The sequence below is a fragment of the Crocuta crocuta genome, unplaced genomic scaffold (genome assembly GCF_008692635.1).
Source record: "Crocuta crocuta isolate KB4526 unplaced genomic scaffold, BGI_CrCroc_1.0 scaffold149, whole genome shotgun sequence".
NCBI classification, from domain to species: domain Eukaryota; kingdom Metazoa; phylum Chordata; class Mammalia; order Carnivora; family Hyaenidae; genus Crocuta; species Crocuta crocuta.
Window position 1 is genome coordinate 7,478,264 of NW_027551561.1, and position 22,340 is coordinate 7,500,603.

General features: G+C 43.8%; 1 protein-coding gene across 1 annotated transcript in view; it reads right to left on the reverse strand.

Annotated features, from left to right (window-relative positions):
- MYO1D (myosin ID) overlaps positions 1 to 21,232 on the reverse strand; it is a 344,632-nt gene extending 323,400 nt beyond the window's left edge. Inside the window, exon 1 of the mRNA XM_077749586.1 lies at positions 21,102 to 21,232. Within this exon, the coding sequence (XP_077605712.1) occupies positions 21,102 to 21,196 (95 nt within the window). The 5' untranslated portion in view covers positions 21,197 to 21,232. The remainder of the gene's footprint in view (positions 1 to 21,101) is intronic.
- Between the last annotated feature and the right edge of the window lie 1,108 nt (positions 21,233 to 22,340).

The following is a 22,340-nucleotide window of genomic DNA, read 5'->3' on the forward strand; positions in this document are numbered from 1 at the left end:
AAGGCTGTAACGTAACAACAGCTACAGAACACAGGAACCGGAGGTGGGGGGTTGGAACACTCTGCTGGGTAATGCACTGGCTGAATCCACACTCTTTGCGAAGTAGCTAAACTGCAGTCTCTAGGGGACACCAATGTATGATATATAAACGCATACGTACACGTGCGTCGCCTCACACACATACATCTATCCTGTATTTAGCAATCGCTTTTCCAGCCGCGGCAAATCCCCCGAAGTCATGACATACCTTCGGTTAACATTTGTAGAATTGTTGGTTAATTCTCATTGGCTGCAAAGAGGTTTATGATGCCATTCATAGGTCAAATGCCTTCTACCAGCTCTTAATTGCTTGCTGATTGTTGTACTGTTTCCTCAATCATTTTTTTAACACATTTTATTGAAGTATAATAGGAACACATAAAACTGCACAAATCATAAATGCATATCTTGATGAGTTACCTCGGTGATCATACCTACGTCACACTCCTAGGTCAAGAAAACTCTTACCAGAAGCCCTCCTGTTGCCTCCTCCTAACCGTTTCTTCCTCTCCTCTCCAAAATAACCATTATCCTGACTTCTAACACCACAGATTAGTGTTGCTTGTTTTTGAATTTTATACAGATGGCGCATACAGTAGGTTTTGTTTTGCATCTGGGTTCTTTTGCTCAGTATTAGGATTGTGAAATTAATTCACGCTGATGCATGCAGAGGTAGTTGATTCATTTTTGTTGTTACCTATTCTATCATATGAATATCACAATTTATTTCTCCATCCCAGCACTGATGACAATCTGTATTCTTCCCTAGTTTTAGCTCTTAACTCCTTATTACATTTTAGTATCTAATATAAACATCTTCCCCTTATTTCCACACTGCAGGTCTAGAACTATTTTTTTTTTTTTTTGCATGATTCATACCAGTCAAAAAACCAAAAATCTGTCAACTATTACAGATCAAAACAATTCTTCGGAGCTCAAACTAAACAGCAAAAAAGGAGGTCATGACACAGTAAATAACACATATGGCAAAACATAATCAGCTCTGAGAAGTGTGGCACACATTCTTTGCTTCTTTGTGCGTTTTTTTTTTGTTTTGGTTTTTTGAGAGAAAGAGAGTGAGTGGGGGTGGGGAGAGAAAGAGAGAGAGGGAGGGAGGGGAGAGAGAAGGAGAGGGAGAGGGAGAGGGAGGGAGGGAGNAGAGAGAGAGAGAATCTTAAGGAGGCTCCACGCCCAGCAAGGAGCCTGACAAGGGGCACGAGCCCCCTCTGGGATCATGACCTGAGCAGAAACCAAGAGTCAGACAGCCAATTAAGCCACCCAGGCGCCCCGAGGCACAGACTTTGGATGAAGCTGAGGCTCAGACTCANCTTTTTCTTAAGTTTATTTATTTTGAGAGAGAGAAAGAGAGAGAGGGGGAGAAGGAGGAACAGAGAGTGGGAGAGAGAGAATCCCAAACAGGCTCCACACTGTCAGTGCAGAACCCCACGCCGGGCTTGATCTCACAAACTGTAAGATCATAACCTGAGCCAAAATCAAGAGTTGGTCGCTTAACCAACTGAGCCACCTAGGTGCCCCCTTTTACGGAAGATATTTTAGAACAAATAACACCATACACAGAGCACTGAATTGAGCAGCTTTAAACACTATGAATTGCCATCACCCAAATGTGCATGCAGGTGCTATTTGTGGACGACGTTGTTTTGGAAATGGCATGGACCACGCAGCTTTGCTTTGGCTGGGGGAGCCGCCACATATGGCCACACAATCTGATGTACGGGAGGCAGAGAGAGACCATTTAAACCACAAACTCAGAACCTCCCTTCCTCCCCATCCTGCCCACCACAGCTTCTCCAGATTCAGGGCTTTGCTTCTCATCGCCTTGGGAGTCTCACCCTTTGTATTAGACTTTCTCCTCCCTCAAACTGCTCTCTCGCTTGCCTCCTTCCCACTACTATTCATTCAGATTCTCTCCAGGCTTAAAAACAACAGAAAAACAAAAACCCATCTGCAACCCCCTATAGCTGTGGCTTCTCTCCTTCCCTCAGAGCAAACTTCTTGAAGGCTGCAGCACCACTCACAGATTCTACCTCTTCACCCCCGCCACTCACTGTTCACCCCACTGACTGCTTTCCACCTCTGCCTCTTAACCAAAACCATGCTCATTCAAGTCTCCAAGGCAGTCCTGTATTACCGGACTCTTCTTCCTGGATCTCTGGAGTGCTCACCCCCACCGCCCACACTCCCCTTCTCTTGACTTCTGGGATCGTACACTGAGCTGTTTCCTTCCAACCTCCCTAAATGCTCCGCTTCAGGTTCCCGTTGGGATCCTTCCCCTGACTGTTCCTTAAATGCAGATTTTCTCAGGATTCAGTCCTTGGCCCTCTGCTCACTCTTTATCCTCTTTTTGATGATCTACATCTCACAGACATGTCCCATGGGCACCTTGAACTCAACAGGAGAGGCATTCTCTTTCTTCCAACACTGGTTTCAATATCTACCCATGTAGTCAGGATCCTCATTCTGTATCACTGCCCCTGTTCCTTTCCTTATGTGAGCAGCAGCAGGGGTAGGAGAGTGGGTATGGGCTTTGAAGCCATGCCATGCCAATCTGGTTTCAAATTCAAGCCGCCTTTTAAATTAGCAATGTGACTTTCAGAAAATCATTTTTCTCTCTCTGAATACATGTTTCACGTCCAGACAAGTATAACACCCGTCTTGCAGAACTGAATAGATTAAAAGAGATAGATGAATGAACGAATTAAATGAATGAGGAACCATCTAACACAGCACCTTACGTCTCATAGTTGTCCCAATCCTAGTTTCCTCTTCATTTTCCCTTTTATGGAAGTTAATCCTGTCTCCCTAACTGTAGTGACCTGGGAGCAGGCTTATCCTACACGAACCTTCCGAACCTGACAGACTTGTCCACTCACACACCCAGGCACAGAGGACTCCTGCAAGGAATGCTTTTCCCTGCCGTTCTTAGGTCATGCATACCTCAGTCTTACTCAGGCTTCACACTCAGCCCCACCTCACACCTTCAGAGAGCCCTTACTTAATCTCAAAAGCTCGCAGAAACATTCTCCTGGTCTGAACTGGATAATGTTGGTACCTACAACCTGGCACTGATTCTATACTACTCTAATGAAGTCATATACTTTTTTTTAATGTCAACGCCCTTTTTACTCAATTACATCATGAACTTGGAAGGAGTCTTAGCAAAAAGCTTTAAATAATACCTGTTGATTGGTATAAGAAGTCAATCTCCTTTGATTTGTAATAACTGAAGGCATAAACATCATTTAATAAATTCAACTATTACTTTAAACTATGCATACAGACACCCAGAATCTTAGAATCTGGGGTTTCAGAGACCACATAAAGCAATCTTACAGATGCATGACACCTCTTTACAACAATCTTGGTGAAACCAACTTTGGTTTCAATTAGTCCCCATAATCAGAAACTCAGGACATCCTTTGGGAACTCATTTGATGTCTAGGTAGAAGTTATTTTTTTTCTTTTAAAACAATCTCAAACTTACCAAAAATTGCAGGTACCTTCTTTCTTCCTGAACTACTTGATAGTGATTTGCTGACCTGAGCCCTACCACCCATTCATATATATTTTCTGCAAACAATGACATTCTCTTACACAACCACAACATAATCATCAAAGTCAGGAAATTTACTAACAATGAATTCTCAACCCCCATTCACATTCTACCAAATGTTTCAATAATGTCCTTTATAAACAATCCAGTTCAAACTCACACTTCTACTTTTAGTTATGTCTCTTTAATCTCCTTCATTCTAGAATATTTCCTCAGTCTTTCCTTGATTTTCATTAACTTGACATTTTTGAAATTTAGTTTCTTTGTAGACCGTCCTTCCATTTGAATTTGCCAGATGTTTGCTCTGTTTACATTCAGGTTATACACCTTCAGCAGGAATGTCACAGAAATGATGCTGTGTCCCCACTGCATCTATTCACCTGTATGTGATTTTATTTGTCTCATTACGGATACTGTTTCTTTTGCTCACACGATTAAAGCAGTGTCTGCCAGGCTTCACTGTAACAACATTCTTTTTTTTTTTCCCTTTGACATTAATTAATGAGCATTTTGTAGGGAGACAGTATGTAAATATCTCATTCCTTATCAAAGCTCAAGTTATTCATGTAAGTATGGACCATGGTTTCCTATTTCAGCTTGATGCTCAAACTGACCCAGATTTAGACAGGGAGAGCTCCTTCAGGCTGGTTTCTATATCTTCTTTACATTTTCCATCATTCTTTGAGGACTTCCTTGTTTTCCGGCACAGCTAATGCACCATGCTTATCTTGCTTCTTGTTTTAATGCAAAAAGGAATGCCACTCACCTCTTTATTTAAAAAAATGAATTATACCACTTATTTCATTAAATATATCATACACCCTGGCATACTTTCTGGCCAATAGATACACAGCCATCTTCTTCCAGTGTGATCTATAACATTCCACAGTGCGAGGGACAGAAGCTCCTATGATCAGGATGCTTCCAGACTCTGGCCTATGTACCTCCTCATCTAGCTCTTCATCTGCAGCCCTTATCATACTCTTTATTTGGAACAGGCAAACATAAGTAAATGGTTCTCTGAGTCCTGTGAGCTGTTCTAGCAAATCAATCAAACGTGAAGGGGGTCACGGCAATCTCCTCTATTTACAGCTGATTGGTCAGAAGCACGGGTGACACCCGGACTTGGGGCTGGTGTCCTGAAGTGGGGGGGCAGTCTTGTGGGACTCAGCCCTTAACCTGCGCGATCTGATGACAGATTATGCCAGAACTGTGCACATTAAATTTGTAAGCCACAGACAGAGTTGGTGTCCACTGAGAACTGGAGAACTACTTGGTGGTGCTGGAAAACACGCCACAGTTATCATGTCTTATGTCTGGTGCCTTCAGTCCTTCCTCAGTGACATGGTTTCAAGTGCCCCACTCCCACTGAGCACACTTTTCTGAATGAACACCATTCTGTCCACACAGCCTATAACAGTATATACAGTAGGCACTCTTAGCCGCTTATCCAGTATCCTATTCTGTTCCTAAAATTCGTCCCTCCCTAAAAGAACAAAGAACCCAATTTTACTCTGGTATCTACTCCTTTCCACATAGTCATGTGCTTCAGGAAAAGTGAACTCTATCCTCAGCTCCTGACTATTCCAAATCAATTGGGATAACCACATTCCTCTGAACCAGTGATGGGTTTAATAATTTGCATGTGAGCAAATACTGACCAAGGAGATGTTAGGAAGGCGCTTCCTAAGAGCAAAGCACAAGACCAGCAGATGCTTCCCTCTCCTTCCCTGGAGGTTACATGTCTGGGTGGAATGCAGGGACCACTCCAATTACCTTCCACCAGCCTGAGGACAAAACCGACATGAAAAGAAGGGCAGGTCTGAGACAATCAGACTAGTGGAGCCAGAGCCCCAAAGGATGGGCCAGAGCCTCTCTTATCACTTCTGGTTCTGTGCGATAGTAAGTTTCCTTTCTGGGTCAGGTTTATTCAGGTTTTCTTTTAGTTGTAGTCAACAGCATTCTGATAGAGCCGTAGTGTGGAACTCCTTAGCCCTCCAAGAGAGGCAGAGTTGAGCCAGAGGAGAAACTTCCAAGACCAATTTCCAGGTCAATGTTGATGCATAGCATGGACTATAAAACCCTCGTCACTGGCACTCTCCATGTTATTTTGTATTTATATCGTTGCCCTTCAGTAGAACTAGAGACTCACTTATTAGTTACATTGTTAGCTTTTCCATTGTTTCAACCTGTTCCCAGATCATTTCAAGCATGTTCTAAGTGAATAATCATAAAGGAGGTTTAAGAACTGCTACTTGATTCCAAAGCAATGAAGCGAAGAGAGGAAAAGTAGAAGAATAAATACACAGCTAGGATATAGGAAACTTTTGCTCTAGCAGTAACCAGGCCACCAACCTAGAAAAGAATCCTGGACAAATCACATACTTTCTGTGTTCTGAACTCTATGTATCTTTACATCAGTGAGATAACTTCCAGGTTCCCTTCTGGCATTAACATTCTATGACTCAGAGACTTCATGGCTCAGAATTCTTCTACTACTTGAGGCATAAAATCAGAAAAGAAAAAAGCCCTCGAAAATCAGTTGTAGGCTGTTAGTCATACAAAAAAGCCCAGATACTTAAAAGTATGCTATATATAACCCTGAAGTGACTGCAAGACGCGTAAAGCCCTTCAGTTGCTTCCCAGTGTACCCAAAGCCGGAATCCCTCATTTCCCAAAGGCCCTTTGCAAAGTGTACTCCCTGAAAGTGATCCATCATGGTCTGGCCCCACTCTAGCCCCACTGGATGCCCTTCAGTTTTTGAAAACCCCAAGCATCCATCTGTCACTATCTCCTTCTCTCCCTTCCTCGTGATTCACTCTGCCTGGCCTGTACTGCCCTCCCTATCTCATTCTCCCACTGCACACCTGCCAAACACATACCACATACATCCACTGCCATTTCCCCACGAGGGAACCCTGCGCTTGCCCTTCACAGCACTCATTACCACGTATTACTATTATTCTTTTGCTTCCCAATTCTGTATGTCTCCTGTTGGTTTGTCAGCTCTATGGGACAAGAAACCGCGTCTGTCAGGTTGCCCCCGCACACCCAGACAAGAACGAAGAAGACATGCTTGCTACCGTACTTTCAAAGGCAACTTAATAACATGGAAAAATGCTTAAGATACTATATCATATGAGAAAACTATTTACAAAATTATGTCTGCTATAAGCATGAAGATTCCAAATTTTAAGATATATAAATTTACACATGTTCAAAATATTATAAGGAAATATATCAAGGAATCCACAAGGATGGTATGATTATACTTTTTTGTATGGACAATCTAGTGACAGAAAGAAAAATAATATATAGTATGATATCAGTGGACAACCACTGGGTGGAAGAACAGAAAATGTGTTGTCAGGATGAAGAATAAAGTACGACTATCAAATAATTAATTGATTTAATAATCACAACGGAACTAAGAATATTGATTGTTTGGATATATTTGTGAATACAGCAGTCAGCTCACATTTCAGTCATGGCCCATTTAGCTGCAATAGAACACAACTGTGGAGTGAAAACCCAGTAGCCCAGGATAGTGGCTGCTAAGCTGGCATTAGAATCACCTGGGCTTTAATGAGGCTTCATACATCTGCATCTCCAGGATGTAGGGTCCAGGGAATCTGTACATTCTAAAAGCTGAGTAATTCTCATACAAGCCAAATTTGGGAACCACGGTCCTCGGATAAATCAAGCAGTTAAAGAAAGAGTTTCCTTTTCAGTAAAACTTCCAGATTAAACAGGAAACTAAGAAGCACGGATGTGCACGGTAACAAAGTCTGCCTACAGCCACTGCCTGTCACAAATCAACAGCAATCATGAAGTCCACACTGACGTTCAAATGGTGTGGAGAAGTCTACTTATCATATTCTGGTTTGTTCAGCCACACAAATAATTCATATACCAATGGCAGCAATACATTTTAGAGTAGCACCTTACCTCCTCAGAACTCACCCTTGGCCCACCTGCCTTACAGCCAAAGACACCAAAGCAATGAGCAAAAAAACCTCTAAGCAGAGAAAACAAGACAAAAAACAAAGGTCTCCAAAGTCATACCCGATTGATGCACCCAGTTCAGCTCCTCAGTCCTCATGAGAACACGTTAACTCCTTCTTTGCGTCGGGCTCTGTGCTGACAGCTCAGACCCTACCTGGAGCCTGCTTCAGGTTCTGTGTGTGTCTCTCTCTCTCTCTGTCCCTCCCCCACTCACACTGTCTCTGTCCCTCTCTCTCAAAAATAAACATTAAAAAAGAGTTGAACTGTTTAGATCTATTTGATGTGGAGCAAAACATTACACATATTTCAATAAATCCCAAGGGCATGAAAACAATCGTTCCTATGATCATGATGATCTAAGTCACTGAGGAAAAAAGTTAACTTGCATTCTTTATCTTCCATATAAGGAAGCAAAAACGAGACCGCACTGACATATGAGTATGATGTGTTAAGAACAATAATCCACCTGTTATCTCATTTGATGAAATGACCTTGAAGTAGGGATCAGTCCCATTTAAGACTATAGTGGCCCAGAGAAGTGAAGTAAACTGAAGTAGAAGTCACAGATATGTAATACAGCCATGTCTAAATCTGGATAACTGAATTTATTTCCTTTGCTCATTATTTCATACTGCATTGCCACTTTTTAAATCGTTTTGGTTGAAAATAACTTCTAGTTGTGTATGTTTTTGTATGTTTTTCCAAGGATAAAAGCCATCTGGAAAATGATCACCTGAAACAGTGGTTTTCAAATCATTTTTTCAATGTGAAAGCATTTCCTTCTAAACAAAAATCCCTGGGAACCCCAGTATGTAAGAAGTAGAGCTGCTGTGCTGAAAGCAAAAGGAAGCAGGAGGCTCAAAGCCCTACTCCATGCTTGTCTTTGAGGCACCTCCACGGCCACGGCCACCACAGAATGCAGATAAAAAATAGCACCCACCTGCATCAGCTCAGCCCCTGAATCTGCTGTATATAATAAGCATGTGGCTTATAGATATTCAACAAAGATACAAAGCTACTACTGAAGGCTGGTAAAAATGTAGTCAATTTGCTAAGGTGGGCAACAGTGTAAGACACTCAAGATCGCAGCACCAGTGAAGAACATCTTCCTCTTAGAAGATATGAGGCTTCATATGTCTGAGCTCTACAAGCCCTTTCAAAGGAAAAAAGAGGTCTACCATTTCACAAAAATGTATATATTTTAGTGTATTTTTTTTCCAAGAGTAATGACAGATTCATTTTCCTATCTTCCTAAAGACTGGAGTCACAACAGAAAAATGAGCTTATATAATTATATAAAATGCAATAAACACAAAGTTCAGTCAGGAATCAAAGATGCAGAAATATTATGTATTCATTTCTTCTTTCATTTTTAGAGGGGAAAACATTTTGTCCTTAATGCATGGAAATGAGCCTTCAGAGACAAAGACGACTTCATCTTCTTTAAGGTAAAGTTCTTGCCCTCAGGACTTGGAGACCAGAAGCAGGGCACAAATATGAGAAATAAATATGACAGGACAGGTTGAATAGAGTTAGAAATGCCTCATAGTTTTACTTACTGATATTAACTCTATAGATTTGTTATTTTATTTTTTTGTTTTTTTTGGTAAGGTTGCTTAATAATAAGAAACATAAGCAAGGATGGCAGAATCAGGCTAACTCAACCTCGTATCAAGGACTATTCTTATAAAAAAATTTTTAAATGGGGGCACCTGGGTGGCTCAGTCAGTTGAGTGTCCAACTTTAGCTCAGGTCATGATCTCACTGCTCATGGGTTCAAGCCCCACATCGGGCTCTGTGCTGACACCTGAGAGCCTGGAGCCTGCTTTGTATTCTGTGTCTCCCCCTCTCTCTGCCCCTCCCATGCTCATGCTCTCTCTCTGCTTCTGATTAATAAATAAATGTTAAAAAAAAATTTTAATTTTTAATGACCTAGATGTCCATAAGAGCACAAACTAAAACATGACCAATTTTAGGGTTATCCAAAAATAAATGTAAGTTTTTTTTTAAAGAGTTTGACTTTTATTTTTAATTGACTATAAAATTTTTCTTGACTTTATATTGAACACAAAGCAGCGGTCTGAGATAGAGTCATTCGCCATCACCGTGACCCCGCTACGGATGATCCTCTATTGTACAAGTTACTCAAAGCAGACTTTGTGGTCAGAGGGGAAAAAAATTGTTTGAGTTTCTCTTGGTGTTTGCTTCATTGTTTTAGATGAAGCCATTTTTTGACTAATTCATTTGCTTCTAGCGCTTATGGGACCCTTGTGTATATAAGTGGCATTCTGCCCTCCCCGACCAGGTCCTAGTAATATGGTTGTGGGAGATACACAGAGGAGAGGAATGAAAGCAAAGTGGTGTTTGTCCCTTGATATATTTTTCCATCTATTCCAGAAGTTTTTGGGTTTTTTTGTTTTTTGTTTTTTTTTTTACAACTATGAATTGGCTTGTGTCTCTTTTGGAAAAAGCTATGTTCAGCAAGCAGTAAACAATCTTTTTATTAAAGCAAAATAGCTTTACTAGACTTAATGCTTTCATCTCCTCTAAGTGAAATACACTTCTATATTTCTATATACATCAAAGAGCAGAAACATAGGGGAAATGAAGGAGGTCTTGTTCAGCTGTAACAGCAACCAGTCCCACATGAGCAGCTGTGCCTGGAATACAAACTGGGATATTTTTAGGGGTGAGGCTAGATAATGAGGAGACTGGAAGGTGGGCAAAGTACCAAGTAGGAACCAGGTGATGCATTTAAATGACTTCTGCATCAACTGATGTCACTCATCAGAGCCCTTCACTTTAAAATGGTCCACTTTCCACAAAAGTGAACCATTCTATTTTCACCAAGAAATACTGAAAGCCGTGATAAGGTTCACAGGCTGGCTCACAAATGTCTCTTTAACCCATAAGAGAACGATCATAGGATTCATCACGCAGTCTGGGTACGGAGTCTTGGAAGTTCTGTAATTAAACAGCAGATATTCAGATTCTTCCAGATTTTTTACTTTCTGAATATCCACTAAGATGAGACTAAACTAGGGGCATCTGGGTGGCTCAGTCGGTTAAGGATCCAACTTCTGCTCAGGTCATGAACTCACCATTTATGAGTTCGAGCTCCAGCATTTCCTACCTCTGTGATGATGGGCAACTTACAGAACTTCTCTGGGTTTAGGTTTCATTATCTCTAAAATGTACGTAATATAAAAACCTGCTTCTTAGAATTGTTGTGAGGAATTAGATGAGTTAATACAGACACATATGTAATATGTAATAAGATATGTAATAAAGTGTAAGACTCTATCTGTAATGACACAGAAAAACAGAAATGAGTAAGTACCATAAGTACAATTGAAACATAAAAAATAAAATAAAATAAAAATAAACAGCAGATAAAGAAAAAAAATTCCATTTTCTCCTCTAGGCCCAAAGATGAGTCACAGATAAATTTTTTAATCGAGCAAAGGTTTTCTCTGGTGCCCTCCCTGTCAACAGTGTGCCTCCCAAGAACAAACTGAGCACCCGCTATATCTTGCCTATCCCATATCCCAGCCCCACAACCTACCAGAGTTCGGTTCTCCACCCCAGGTCTGCCTGGTCCCTGAACAGTTACTCACTGCAAAACTTTCTCAGAAGTGAAATGCTCCCTCTCTCCTTCTAACTGATCTTGCCAAGGCATGTGAAGGGAAGGACTGAGCAAACAGACGCCAATGTAAGAGAATTCTTATCAACCTAACTCTGTCTCCAGTTGGGAGTAAGACAGGAATGGAAGAAGCGTAGATGATGTTGGGGGAAATATCCTGAGCGGTGGAAGCTGGCTAGCAGCAGGGCCAGCCCACTCGTGCTGAGCGTGGGTGACAAGAGAGAAGGAAAGAAGGCTAGCGTGGTGTAAGCCATCAGACAGCAGGACCTGGGTTGTTTCCAAGTAAGATGCCGTCCTTCTACTTCCAACAAGGGTCTGCTTGCATTCTACCCCTGCCACAGAGTATGTCCTGTCCACTCCCAACCCCACTTTCTCACTTTCCGAATTCCCCCCAGAGGGGCACCTGGGTTGCTCAGTTGGTTAAGCATCCGACTTCGGCTCAGGTCATGATTTCATGGTTTGTGGCTTCGAGCCCCACGTTGGGCTCTGTGCTGGCAGCTCAGAGCCTGGAGTCTGTTTCAGATTCTGTCTCCCTCTCTCTCTGACCCTCCCCTGCTCACATTGTCTCTCTCTCTCAGAAATAAATAAAACATTAAAAAAAATTTGAATTCCCCCCAGAATTTTTCTGAATAACACATGAGCCCTTCATCACACTGTCACCAGTACTCTATTTTCTAAAAATATGCTATGTTGATTCCTTCTGTCTAGGAAGCCCTAAAACAACTGCACTGTCCATTTTTGGTTCAATTACATTCTATGTTACATTGACCCAGTTATTAAGGTATCTTTTACTCCCAGTTCAGCTATTCCCCCAAAGAATGACCTTTTTAAAAGTAACCCTCACCAAAGTACCCACTAGACTGATAAGCACACAGCAAGAGTTCAAGTAGTTGCTAGCTTTTTTCATAAGTGTTTATTTGAGAGAGACAAGAACCTCTTGTGAGCAGGGGAGGGGCAGAGAGAGGGGGGAAGAATCCCAAGCAGGCTCCACGCTGTCAGTGCACAGCCCAATGTGGGGCTCCATTTCATGAACTGTGAGATCATGACCTGAGCCGAAATCCAGAGTTGGACACTTAACCCTCTAAGCCACCCAGGTGCCCTCGCAAAGCAGTTGCTAGTTTTAAAGCCAGGAGATTATACTAAAAATATATAAGGTCTATAATGCTAAGCAAAATAAGTAGGTCAGAGAAAGACAAATAACCTATGACTTCACTCATATGTGAAATTTAAGAAAGATAACAAGCAAAGGGGAAAAAATGAGAGAGAGGAACAAATCAAGAAACAGACTCTCGGGGTGTCTAGGTAGCTCAGTTGGTTAAGTGTCTGAATCTTGATTTCAGCTCAGGTCATGATCTCACAGTTCATGAATTTGAGACCTGCGACAGGCTCTGCACTGACAGTGTCAAGCCTGCTTGAGATTCTCTCTCTCTGCCCCTCCCCTGCTCATGCTCTCTCCCTCTCAAAATAAATAAATAAACAAAAGGAAGGAAGGAAGGAAGGAAAGAAAAGAAATGAAACGAAAAGAAACGAAATGAAAAGAAAAGAAAAGAAAAGAAAAAGATAGAAGGAAAGAAACTCTTAACTATAGAGAACTGATGGTTACCAGTAGGGAGATGTGGGAGGGGATGGGTGAAATAGGTGATAGGGATTAAGGAGTACACCTATTGTGATGAGCACTGGGTGTTGTAGGTAAGTGTTCAATTACCATATCATATACCTGAAAATTATATAACACTGTATGTTAACTAACTGGAATTAAAATAAAAGCTTAAGTTATACACATATGTATGTGTATATACATACATACACACACATATATATGCATATATGTATTATAACAAGGAATGAGCTACAGATTTTTTAAATGTTTTTTTAAATGTTCATTATTTATTTTTGAGAGAGAGAGAGAGAGAACAAGCATGAACAGGGAAAGGGCAGAGAGAGGTCTGAAGCACAGGATCTGAAGCAGGCTCTAGGTTCTGAGCTAGTCAGCACAGAGCCCAATGCAGGGCTCGAACTCATGAACCATGAGATCATGACCTGAGCCAAAATTAGACCCTTAACCACCACCCTGCTGACCTGTAGATTTTTTTTTAAGACTATACTTGAAATTCACCACCCAGCTATAGCCCGGGGGGATTTCAGGCACCAAAGTCACCAACCTTTGTAAAAGCAGAGAACAGAAGACATGAAGAATAAACAATTTAAGACAACTTTTGGAGACTAAACAGTGGTACACCCGGCGGGAGCAGGATTACGAATGAGTATGTTTAGGACAGGGAGTATGTTATGGAGGGAACTGGGAATAGCAAGAGCACTTGGTCCACAGGGCAGATTGAGAGCCAGAGCCAGAAGATCACCCACTGAGGATCCACTCTGCTTTGTCTTCCCAAAGACCAGAGTCACAACACACTGGGCATGATGTGATACAGGTGCTATAATATAATCCTCACAACAACATCATCTTTATAGATGAAGAAACTGAGGTTCATGGAGGCTAAGTAACTTGTCCAAGGCCATGTGGGTGGTAGTAAGTGGACAAAGACGTGATTAACGTCCAGATGTGTTTATCTCCAACGCTCTCAGCCCTCTCCACTAGATAATCCCAACCCCATCTAGAACATTTTTTATCTTTGTCCCCCCCAAATAAAACCAAAACAAATGAATTTGTCTTGGTGAGGAAGGAAAAGGTGAAAACAGCTAGCTTTTGGGTCAGTTATGAGGCCAGGGCAGGGAGGCAAGGTCATCTGCGAAGGATTCAGGAAGACAGTTAACATCAGTTGAGAGTGAACTGTGTACCAAGCACTGACCAGGCACTTTTTACACACCATGTGATTTCATCCCAGTAACCCCAAAAAGTAATCATTTTATACATAAGGAAACTGAAACTTAGGGACATTAACTTACCCTAAGTCATAATGCTAAAAAGAGCAGAAGTGAGGCCGGGATTTGAATTTGGTCAGTTGGGTCTCAAATCCTGTGCTCTTTCCATTGAGCCCCATGCCCTGGGCAGGCAAGCTCTCCCTTTTCTTCTTCCCATAAGTGTCCAAAACTAAAGTTTAGGTAACACTGTTCTATTAAGAAATCTAACTAGTAATTATATAGCAGTTGAACAAACAGGAGTCTGCTTCCCAGAGGAAATAAGACTATCATCTTGATATTACTATCTAATTTAATAGACAAAAAGAGAGGCTTAGAATGTATTTTTAAATGCTGTGACCTCTGAACTTATGTATAAGTATAGCTGACATTTTCATAAGCCATGTCATTGAGGCTCGTCACCAATGGGGCTAGAGCCGCTGTTGACAGAAGAGTCCTCTGCTAGATGGACTCAGCAGTGGCTGCGCAATGATGCAAAGACCCAGTCCAGTCCCCAGAGCAACACGGCAACAGATGACAGAGAATCATCATACAACGGGGCCAGTCCTTGAGTTAGGGTCCTTTTTGCTGAGGTGGCTCAGACTTCGGTGAGAATGGCAACCCACCAGCTGTCCACACTGGGACAACTCACAGTGCAGACCACTTGCATGTGGAGTATGAAGTAAACACACTTCTGTCTACACCAGACTCACTTATCTTTTGTCTCCAAGTCAAGCACAAAGCCAAAGCCCATCTCTTTCATGTGGAAGAAGAGTCCTTCAGAGACAGCACTGCAACGCCCCAGTAGCCGCTTCTGAGTACTCAATTCCACCCACATCTGGCTCTACTTGGGAGCTAAATTCAGCAGAAGTCTCCAGGGTCAACAAATGACCCTGAGTAAAAATAGTCTTGGAAGTCTGTCACAGAGCAGGAAAGGAAACAAGACGGCAGGGTGATTCACTCCAAATGGAAGCTCCAAACCCAAATGCTCATTTTTGTCCCAATATGAGGCCAACGTGCAAAACAGGCACAGAGCAAACTGTCCTCTTCTGAAGGCCTCTAAAAGCGGTTGCCAAAGAATTTCACATGGAAGCCAAAAAGATTTAGTGTGCCATTCACCTCTCCTATAAATCCGACTACAGTTACTTCTCACTAGAACTCTGCACCTACTGCAGACTTACACGTGCTTTAAGACCAGCCAGAGTACCTCAGGTTTTGCCCCGGGCAAGAAAAAGGGACCCTATGTCCCACCAAATTTTCCAAATAACCAAGTAGCCACAGAGAAAGAGTACAGAAGTTGTGTGGTGAGTGTGTCTGTGTGTGTGTGTGCATGCGTGTGTGTAATTCTACAACTCATCCATCCCACCCTCACACAGTTAAGCTATATTAATTTTTTTTTTAATGTTTTATTTATTTCTAGGAGAGAGAGAGAGACAGCGTGAGCAGGGGAGGGTCAGAGGGAGGGGGAATCAGAGACTCCGAAATAGGCCCCAGGCTCTGAGCCGGCAGTCAGCACAGAGCCCGACGCGGGGCTCGAACCCACGAACCGCGAGATCATGACCTAAGCGAAAGTCGGACGCTTAACCGACTAAGCCACCCAGGCGCCCCAGTTAAGCTATATTAAATAAGAACAATATTTTGAGAAGATTGTATGCATTTTTTAAATTAAGAAGTCCACGGGCTGAAGAATAATCAACCAACATTTGTGTAGTTAACTCATGTAAAAATGTATGGAACACACAGGTGCCCCGCACAATAGGAAGCACAGAAGGTCCAAGATGGGTATGTTTCACAGCCACTCACTGGCACTGTTCCCTTCCAAAGTCCTGTATCTAATTTGGCACTCACAATTAATACTCTTTTCTTAAAAATGTTCCCCCCCGCCCCCCACCAACTGTAATGAGTTTTAAGGACCACAAAACCTGTATCCACAACTGGACAGGCTATCAGTCTCTGAGGATCTCATTATCTGGTAGGAAGGCTGGTATGCAGATAACAACAATATGAACTGACTGATTCTCTCTAATAGTTAGGACCAAGTGTCCATGCATCCTGGGAACACAGGTAAGAGTATAATTAACACAGAGTTGGAGGACTGGGAAAGACTTCTCAGAACTGGTCTCAAAGGATGAGTAAGAGTGACAGGCAGAGTATGAGAGCAGGGGTGAGGGAAGGAGGAGGACATTCCAGGCGGTGAGAACAACCTACGCCAGCGATTCTCAAGTGGGGACAACGCTGCATCCTCCCCCAGGGGACACTTGGCAATATCTGGAAACATTTTCAGTTGTCATAAATGGGAGGGAAGTGGTGCTACTTGGCATCTGGCGGGTAAAGCCCAGGGGTGCTGCTAAACATCCTTCAATGCACAGGACAGCCCCCCAAACAAAGAATTACCTGAGCCCCGAAATCAGTGGTGTGGAGTTGAGAAGCCCTGGTCTAAGCAGGACTGTGATAACAGACAGGTATTAGGTTAAAAGAAGTTGGCTGCAGCTTCGGCAAACAGTTTCAGATGACTGCTTTTATGGAAGAGAAAACCCGGTTAAAAAAAAAAAAAAGAAGAAGAAGAAGAAGAAGGGAGGAAAAATTAAATTCCCAAGGAGCCGAGATACGAGGCTAAGATGCCTTGTGCTCAAAACAGCTACCATCATCAACAAAGTTAGGAAAGCGGACCCCTGGAAGGCTATCGTGTATTTCACCGCCCTGTGAAGTGAAAAGCACATCTCTCTGGGATGCTGTCGTCGGCCTGAGGATCAGCCCTGAGCAGCAGCTTGCATTTTCCCTTTTACACACACACACATGGCTGAGCAGGGTAGCACAGTGAGGACCAGATGCCCCATGCAGCTCGTGGTCCTCAGCTGGAGAGAGGGCACAGGGCTGCTGTTAGTGCTAAAAAAACTCAAGTACAGGAATGGCCCAGCAAGGAGAAAAGGAACCAGCCAAAGGGCTCCAGGTCCCAAAAGGAAGTGGCTGCGAAGAAAGCAGAATATGGTGGGGATACTGTGGCCAGTGCTGCAAGTGGTCAGGTCGTCAGGGTTCTTGGCAGGAACTAGGCCTGACCACAGAGGCAGGAGGTGTCTGCGCAGGAATCTTCCTCCTGGGCACAGATCCTTGAAAAATGCAGCAAGGAACTGACCACCGCCTCCAAAACCACCAGCACCTCCACCTCCACCAAAAAGGAAAAAGAAATAAATAGAAAAGATTCCCCCGCCCAGCAAAGGACTTCTAGGACAGAAAGAAAGCAACCTTCAAAATACTAGCAGTTTCTGGTAAAAGAGTAAGAAATATAAATTGAAACTCCTTCACAGAGAGACAAACTCACACTCATCCACATCACCCCTTAAATCTTGCCTCGTCTGATTCACACGCACAGACACACACTTACGTCAACTTTTGAAAATAATAACAGCATGGGGAAAGTTACATCAATTGTAACAGCCGTCTAAAAGCCAAGTTTTAGGGGCGCCAGGGTGGCTCAGTTGGTTAAGTGTACAACTTCAGCTCAGGTCATGATCTCACGGTTTGTGAGTCTGAGACCGGTGTCGGGCTCTGTGTTGACAGCTCGGAGTCGGGAGCCTGCTTGGGATTCCGTCTCCCTCTCTCTCTGCCCCTCCCCCACTTGTGCTCTGTCTCTCTCTGTCTCTCAAAAATAAATAATGTTAAAAAACAATTTAATAAAAAACATAAAAATCAAGTTTTAGCTCCGAGAGGGGAAGAAAGGCCAGCAGAGTAGCAGAATGAAAAGATAATTCCAAATGAAGGATGTCATAAAAGCATTAAAGAAGTAACATTTTCCCTCTCTTTTCTCTCTCTCTGCAAGAAAACTGCTGTCACCAGGAATGTGTTACGTGCCCAGCATTATTATGCTGGGTGCTGCTGTCAGGAAAACGAAAATCCAACTGAGATTGGATGCCCCAAACCCCTGAAACAGCTACAATGTTACAGACAACAAAGGAAGAGGGCCTTGCAGAAGAGCCAGGTGCAGGGAGCAAGAGAAGGAGCCACACGGGTCATGATCTCGTGGTTCATGGGTTCGAGCCCCACATCAGGCTCTGTGCTGACAGCTCAGATCCTGGAGCCTGCTTCATATTCTGTGTCTCCCTCTCACTCTGACCCTCCCCTGCTCAAGCTCTGTCTGTCTGTCTCTCTCTCTCTCAGAAATAAAAAACATTTAAAAATTTTAAAAAAATAAAAAGAGAAGGAGCCACAGCGTGGGAAAGGCAGAACGATCGGGCTCAGGCACCTACATCCTCTTAAAGATGAAATACTCATATTTTGCCCATATACAACCATAAACTACACCGGGTACGGCCCAACCACCCGTGTTGCAAGAGATGAAAACACTTCAATGTCACATAAGAGCACCTGGACCTGCAGTGTTTCTAGCTGCCTTTTGCAAAGTGAAGCAAATGTCCAAGGGTCACAACAGCATGAGCCCAGTAGTTCATACAGCTAAACCCTAAACTAGCCTGCAGGGATATCAGGGTGATAGGAAATCCCAACTATCAGAGAGGGGGCTGTTTTCCACCTGGGTATCAGGATTTACAACTGAAGAGGAGGGCAAGGGTACTGCTACTACCCTTTGCCAAGACTGTGTTTATGGCTACCGAGAACCAACCACTCCCAACTTAGAAGTAAACCATGAAAAATCACTGAACCTCACATTGACAACTGCAGCCAATTCTCAGAGCCGTCAGGTATACGCACAGATGAGACACATACAGATACGTGCGCATGTCTTAACAGCCAGGACCTTGACTGACTTGGTGACTGAGGGTGAAGCCAGCCCTATTATAGCTCTAATGAGCTTGCTGATTCCTCCCACATCCCCAACACCAACTCCTTCCCCTCCAGACAACTTAGTTTATTCACTACCACCAAACAGAACCACCTTTCAAGCCTTCACTCCTCTACTCACGCCACCGTATCCACTTGGAATGTTCTCCATCTAGACCATTCTTACCCATCCTTTGCAACTCATCAGAACTTCTCTATGTTGTGTTTCTGAGCCAACCTAAAGTACCTCTCCCTCTTCTGAACTCAAGAACAATTCATTTGTACAATTTCTTGGCCAAGAATCACTGACCTCTATAAAGCCTAACTCTTCTGCTGGTTTCTTGACTTTTTATTTCAGTCAATAGAAATTTCCACTTTTCTCCCTGTTTTCACTGACATGTCACCTCTTTGAGGACGGGTAAGGATATATCTTACAGTTTTGTGGTACCTCCAACCCTGCCTCCCAAAGTGCTTTGCACAATGTGGAATTAAATTGCAAGGTTAAGTTAGGCTCACTTTAAATTTTTTTTTTAATGTTTATTTATTTTTGAGAGAGAGAGACAGGGCACTAGTGGGGGAGGGGCAGAGAGCAAGGGAGACACAGGATCTGAAGCAGGCATCAGGCTCTGAGCTGTAAGCACAGAGCCTGCAACGGGGCTTGACGCCATCGACTGCGAGATCATGACCTGAGCCCAAGTCCAACGATTAACCGATTGAACCACCCAGGCGCCCCCAAGTTAGGCTCATTTTCATAATGTTCCTTAAGATTCCAGCCCGGTGCTTACTTTGCAACCAATGATATGTAAAAGCAGAAAAGAACATAAGTGCTGAAAAATCGTGAAGATCCTCATTGTTTTTATACATTAGGAAACTCAGACGCACAGACTGGCTCAAGGCCAGTTTGTTGTAGGCAGGTGTGGAACTCAGATCTTTGCCCCTGTTCCATACTCTGGGAAGCCTGGCCAAGAGCAGATGAAAACCCTATGGGATTTGCAATTCCAAAGATTAGAAAACATTTTTTAAATTCTTAAATTAAAGTTAGCAGGAGGTAATGAATACTGAGAAGCAGGGTTAGTTAAGCACTCAAACCTAGATCATGATTTTTACTTTATATGCTTACGGAGTGATAGCTATAAACCTTACAAGAAATGAAGCTAAAACTAGCAGGAAACACCTCCTNGGGCGGGGAGAGAGAGAATCCCAAGCAGGCTCAGTGCTGTCAGCGACAAAGCCCCACCCATGGCTCCAGCGCAGGAACCACGAGATCATGACCTGAGCTGAAATCGAGAGCCCGAAGCTTAACTGACTGAGCCACCCAGGCGCCCTGCAAAACTGCTTTCAAGTTCTGTTTACATATTACTCTATCAAGAGTGAAATAATCACATGTAGAAGAGTTTTTAAAATAAATTCGTCTTGGAAGCCCATTTCGGGCGTTGAGTTGTGACTACATTCTCAAGGATGTCGGTAACACAAGGGCTCCATCCATAACTCCTTGAAAAAAACTGAAACCATGAATGCCTTGTCAAATTCAGACAGTTTATCTTGGCACTGGCAAGCAGAGCAGTCTCTTCGATGTCTGGAAACGTGTCTAATTACGTTTAGGAGAGTAACTAAAAAATAGCCAGTGTCCCGGAACGGACAGCTCAGGATCACTCCATCGCATCCTGAATGACATGATGGAGCCACGCCAGAAAATAAATAAATAAATAAATAAATAAGGAGAAAAAGAAACGAACCAAGCGTGAAACCAGGATGAGACCCAAGTCTCTCTCCAGAACAACCCTCCAGTCTCCCCAGGGCCTTCGTGGCCGTCACAACTCTCTCTAAAGTTCGTATTTTCCTTTACCTTTGTTTCCATTAGGTCACCCGGCCCGCCCACATCACTTACCTAGGGCTGCGCGCTGGCCGGCCCTGCCCCAAGCGCTGCCTGGCAGCCGGCACACCACTCGCACCCCTCCCCCCCGCGTCCGGACGGCACCCAGGACACCGGTCTCCCGAGGGCGCAGCCCCGGGGTTCGACATGCCCCTTACACTCCACGGCGACCACACCCCGGGGCGTCCTCTCTCGGGGAGGCGCGACCACCGAGCTCCGCAGCCCCCCAGACACCCCCATCCTGCCGCACTTCTCTCGAGCTCGGCGCGCCCCTGACANCCCCCTCTCGGGAGAGCGCAGGCTCGCGCCCGGGCGCACGGCCGCTCTGCCCTCACCTGAGCCGGAGGTTGGCCATGAACTCGGGCATGGAGACGGTGTCCATCAGTACGAAGTCAGCCTTGCCGAACTCCAGGCTCTCTTGCTCCGCCATGGCGCCGGCGTACGGGCTCAGGTGGGCGCGGACGGACTCANGCTGGGATCTCGCGGGGCGGAGGGAGGATGCGCGGTGCGGAGAACAGCGGACGTAGGCGAGTGGGTGGAATCAGATTTCCAGAATTGCCTGCTCCGCGGTAATTGATGACTGCCAACTGAGTTCCAGAAGCAGCTCGTGGAGCTTTTTGCGAGGATAATTCCTATGGCTGATTCTGTCACCTTGCGGCGAAGCCTCCTCCTCCTGTGTTCACATGTTCTCCATCACTGAAATGATGGTTCGCTCACAGACTGAGAGATGGTAATAATAGATAACTTCCGGGGGACACTTAAAATGCCAAGAGCTTTTCTAAGCGCCTTGGAGAATTCAAGTAACCTGCTACACCGCTAGGAAGTGAAGAAGCCGCAGTTTCATCTAGGTCACTCAAGTTATGAGCCACATAGCAGAATGCTTTCCTTCTTCAGTGTTCTGTGCTCCAGCTTTCTGTTCCACTGATCTGAACATGGCATCGAATATTACATTATATTATTAGTAAGTCTTTAATGTATGTTGCATCATCTCTCTAGGATTATTGTAGGCTTCTTGAGCATAGGGACATGTCCTAAATTTCTTCATATCCCCGCTGGCAACCAACAAGTAGCTATTGTACGGCCCTCCCTATGTCGATATGAAATCCGCACTGGTTCAATAGAGTGGAATGCGTTGTACGTGGCTCCAACTTATCGATACATTGGTTGAGCTTGGGAAATTTTTTTGGAACTTAGACTACATTTTCTGGATGAAAATATACATGACTTACTAAGGCAGCTGCACCTCTTCAAGCCTTGTGTTTCAGTTAAGACCATCTTCTAGGAAATCTGCTGGGAAATCTAGAGGCTCCCAAGGACCTGGCTGGGCTCCAACTCCATGGCTGAATTTGAGAGGAGTAAACCAGAGGGAAAGACCCTGCTCAGGGCTTGCTTCAGTTGCCAACAACCCACTCTAGCCAAGAGAGAGGGGAAAGCAGCTTGATCACCTCCGGAGGGAGCCACCTCTGTCTGCCATCAGAAAGCCACCTCAGGAGCACCTGGGTGGCTCCGTTGGTTGAGTGTGGGACTCTTGATTTTGGCTCGGGTCATGATCTCATAGTTGGTGACATGGAGCC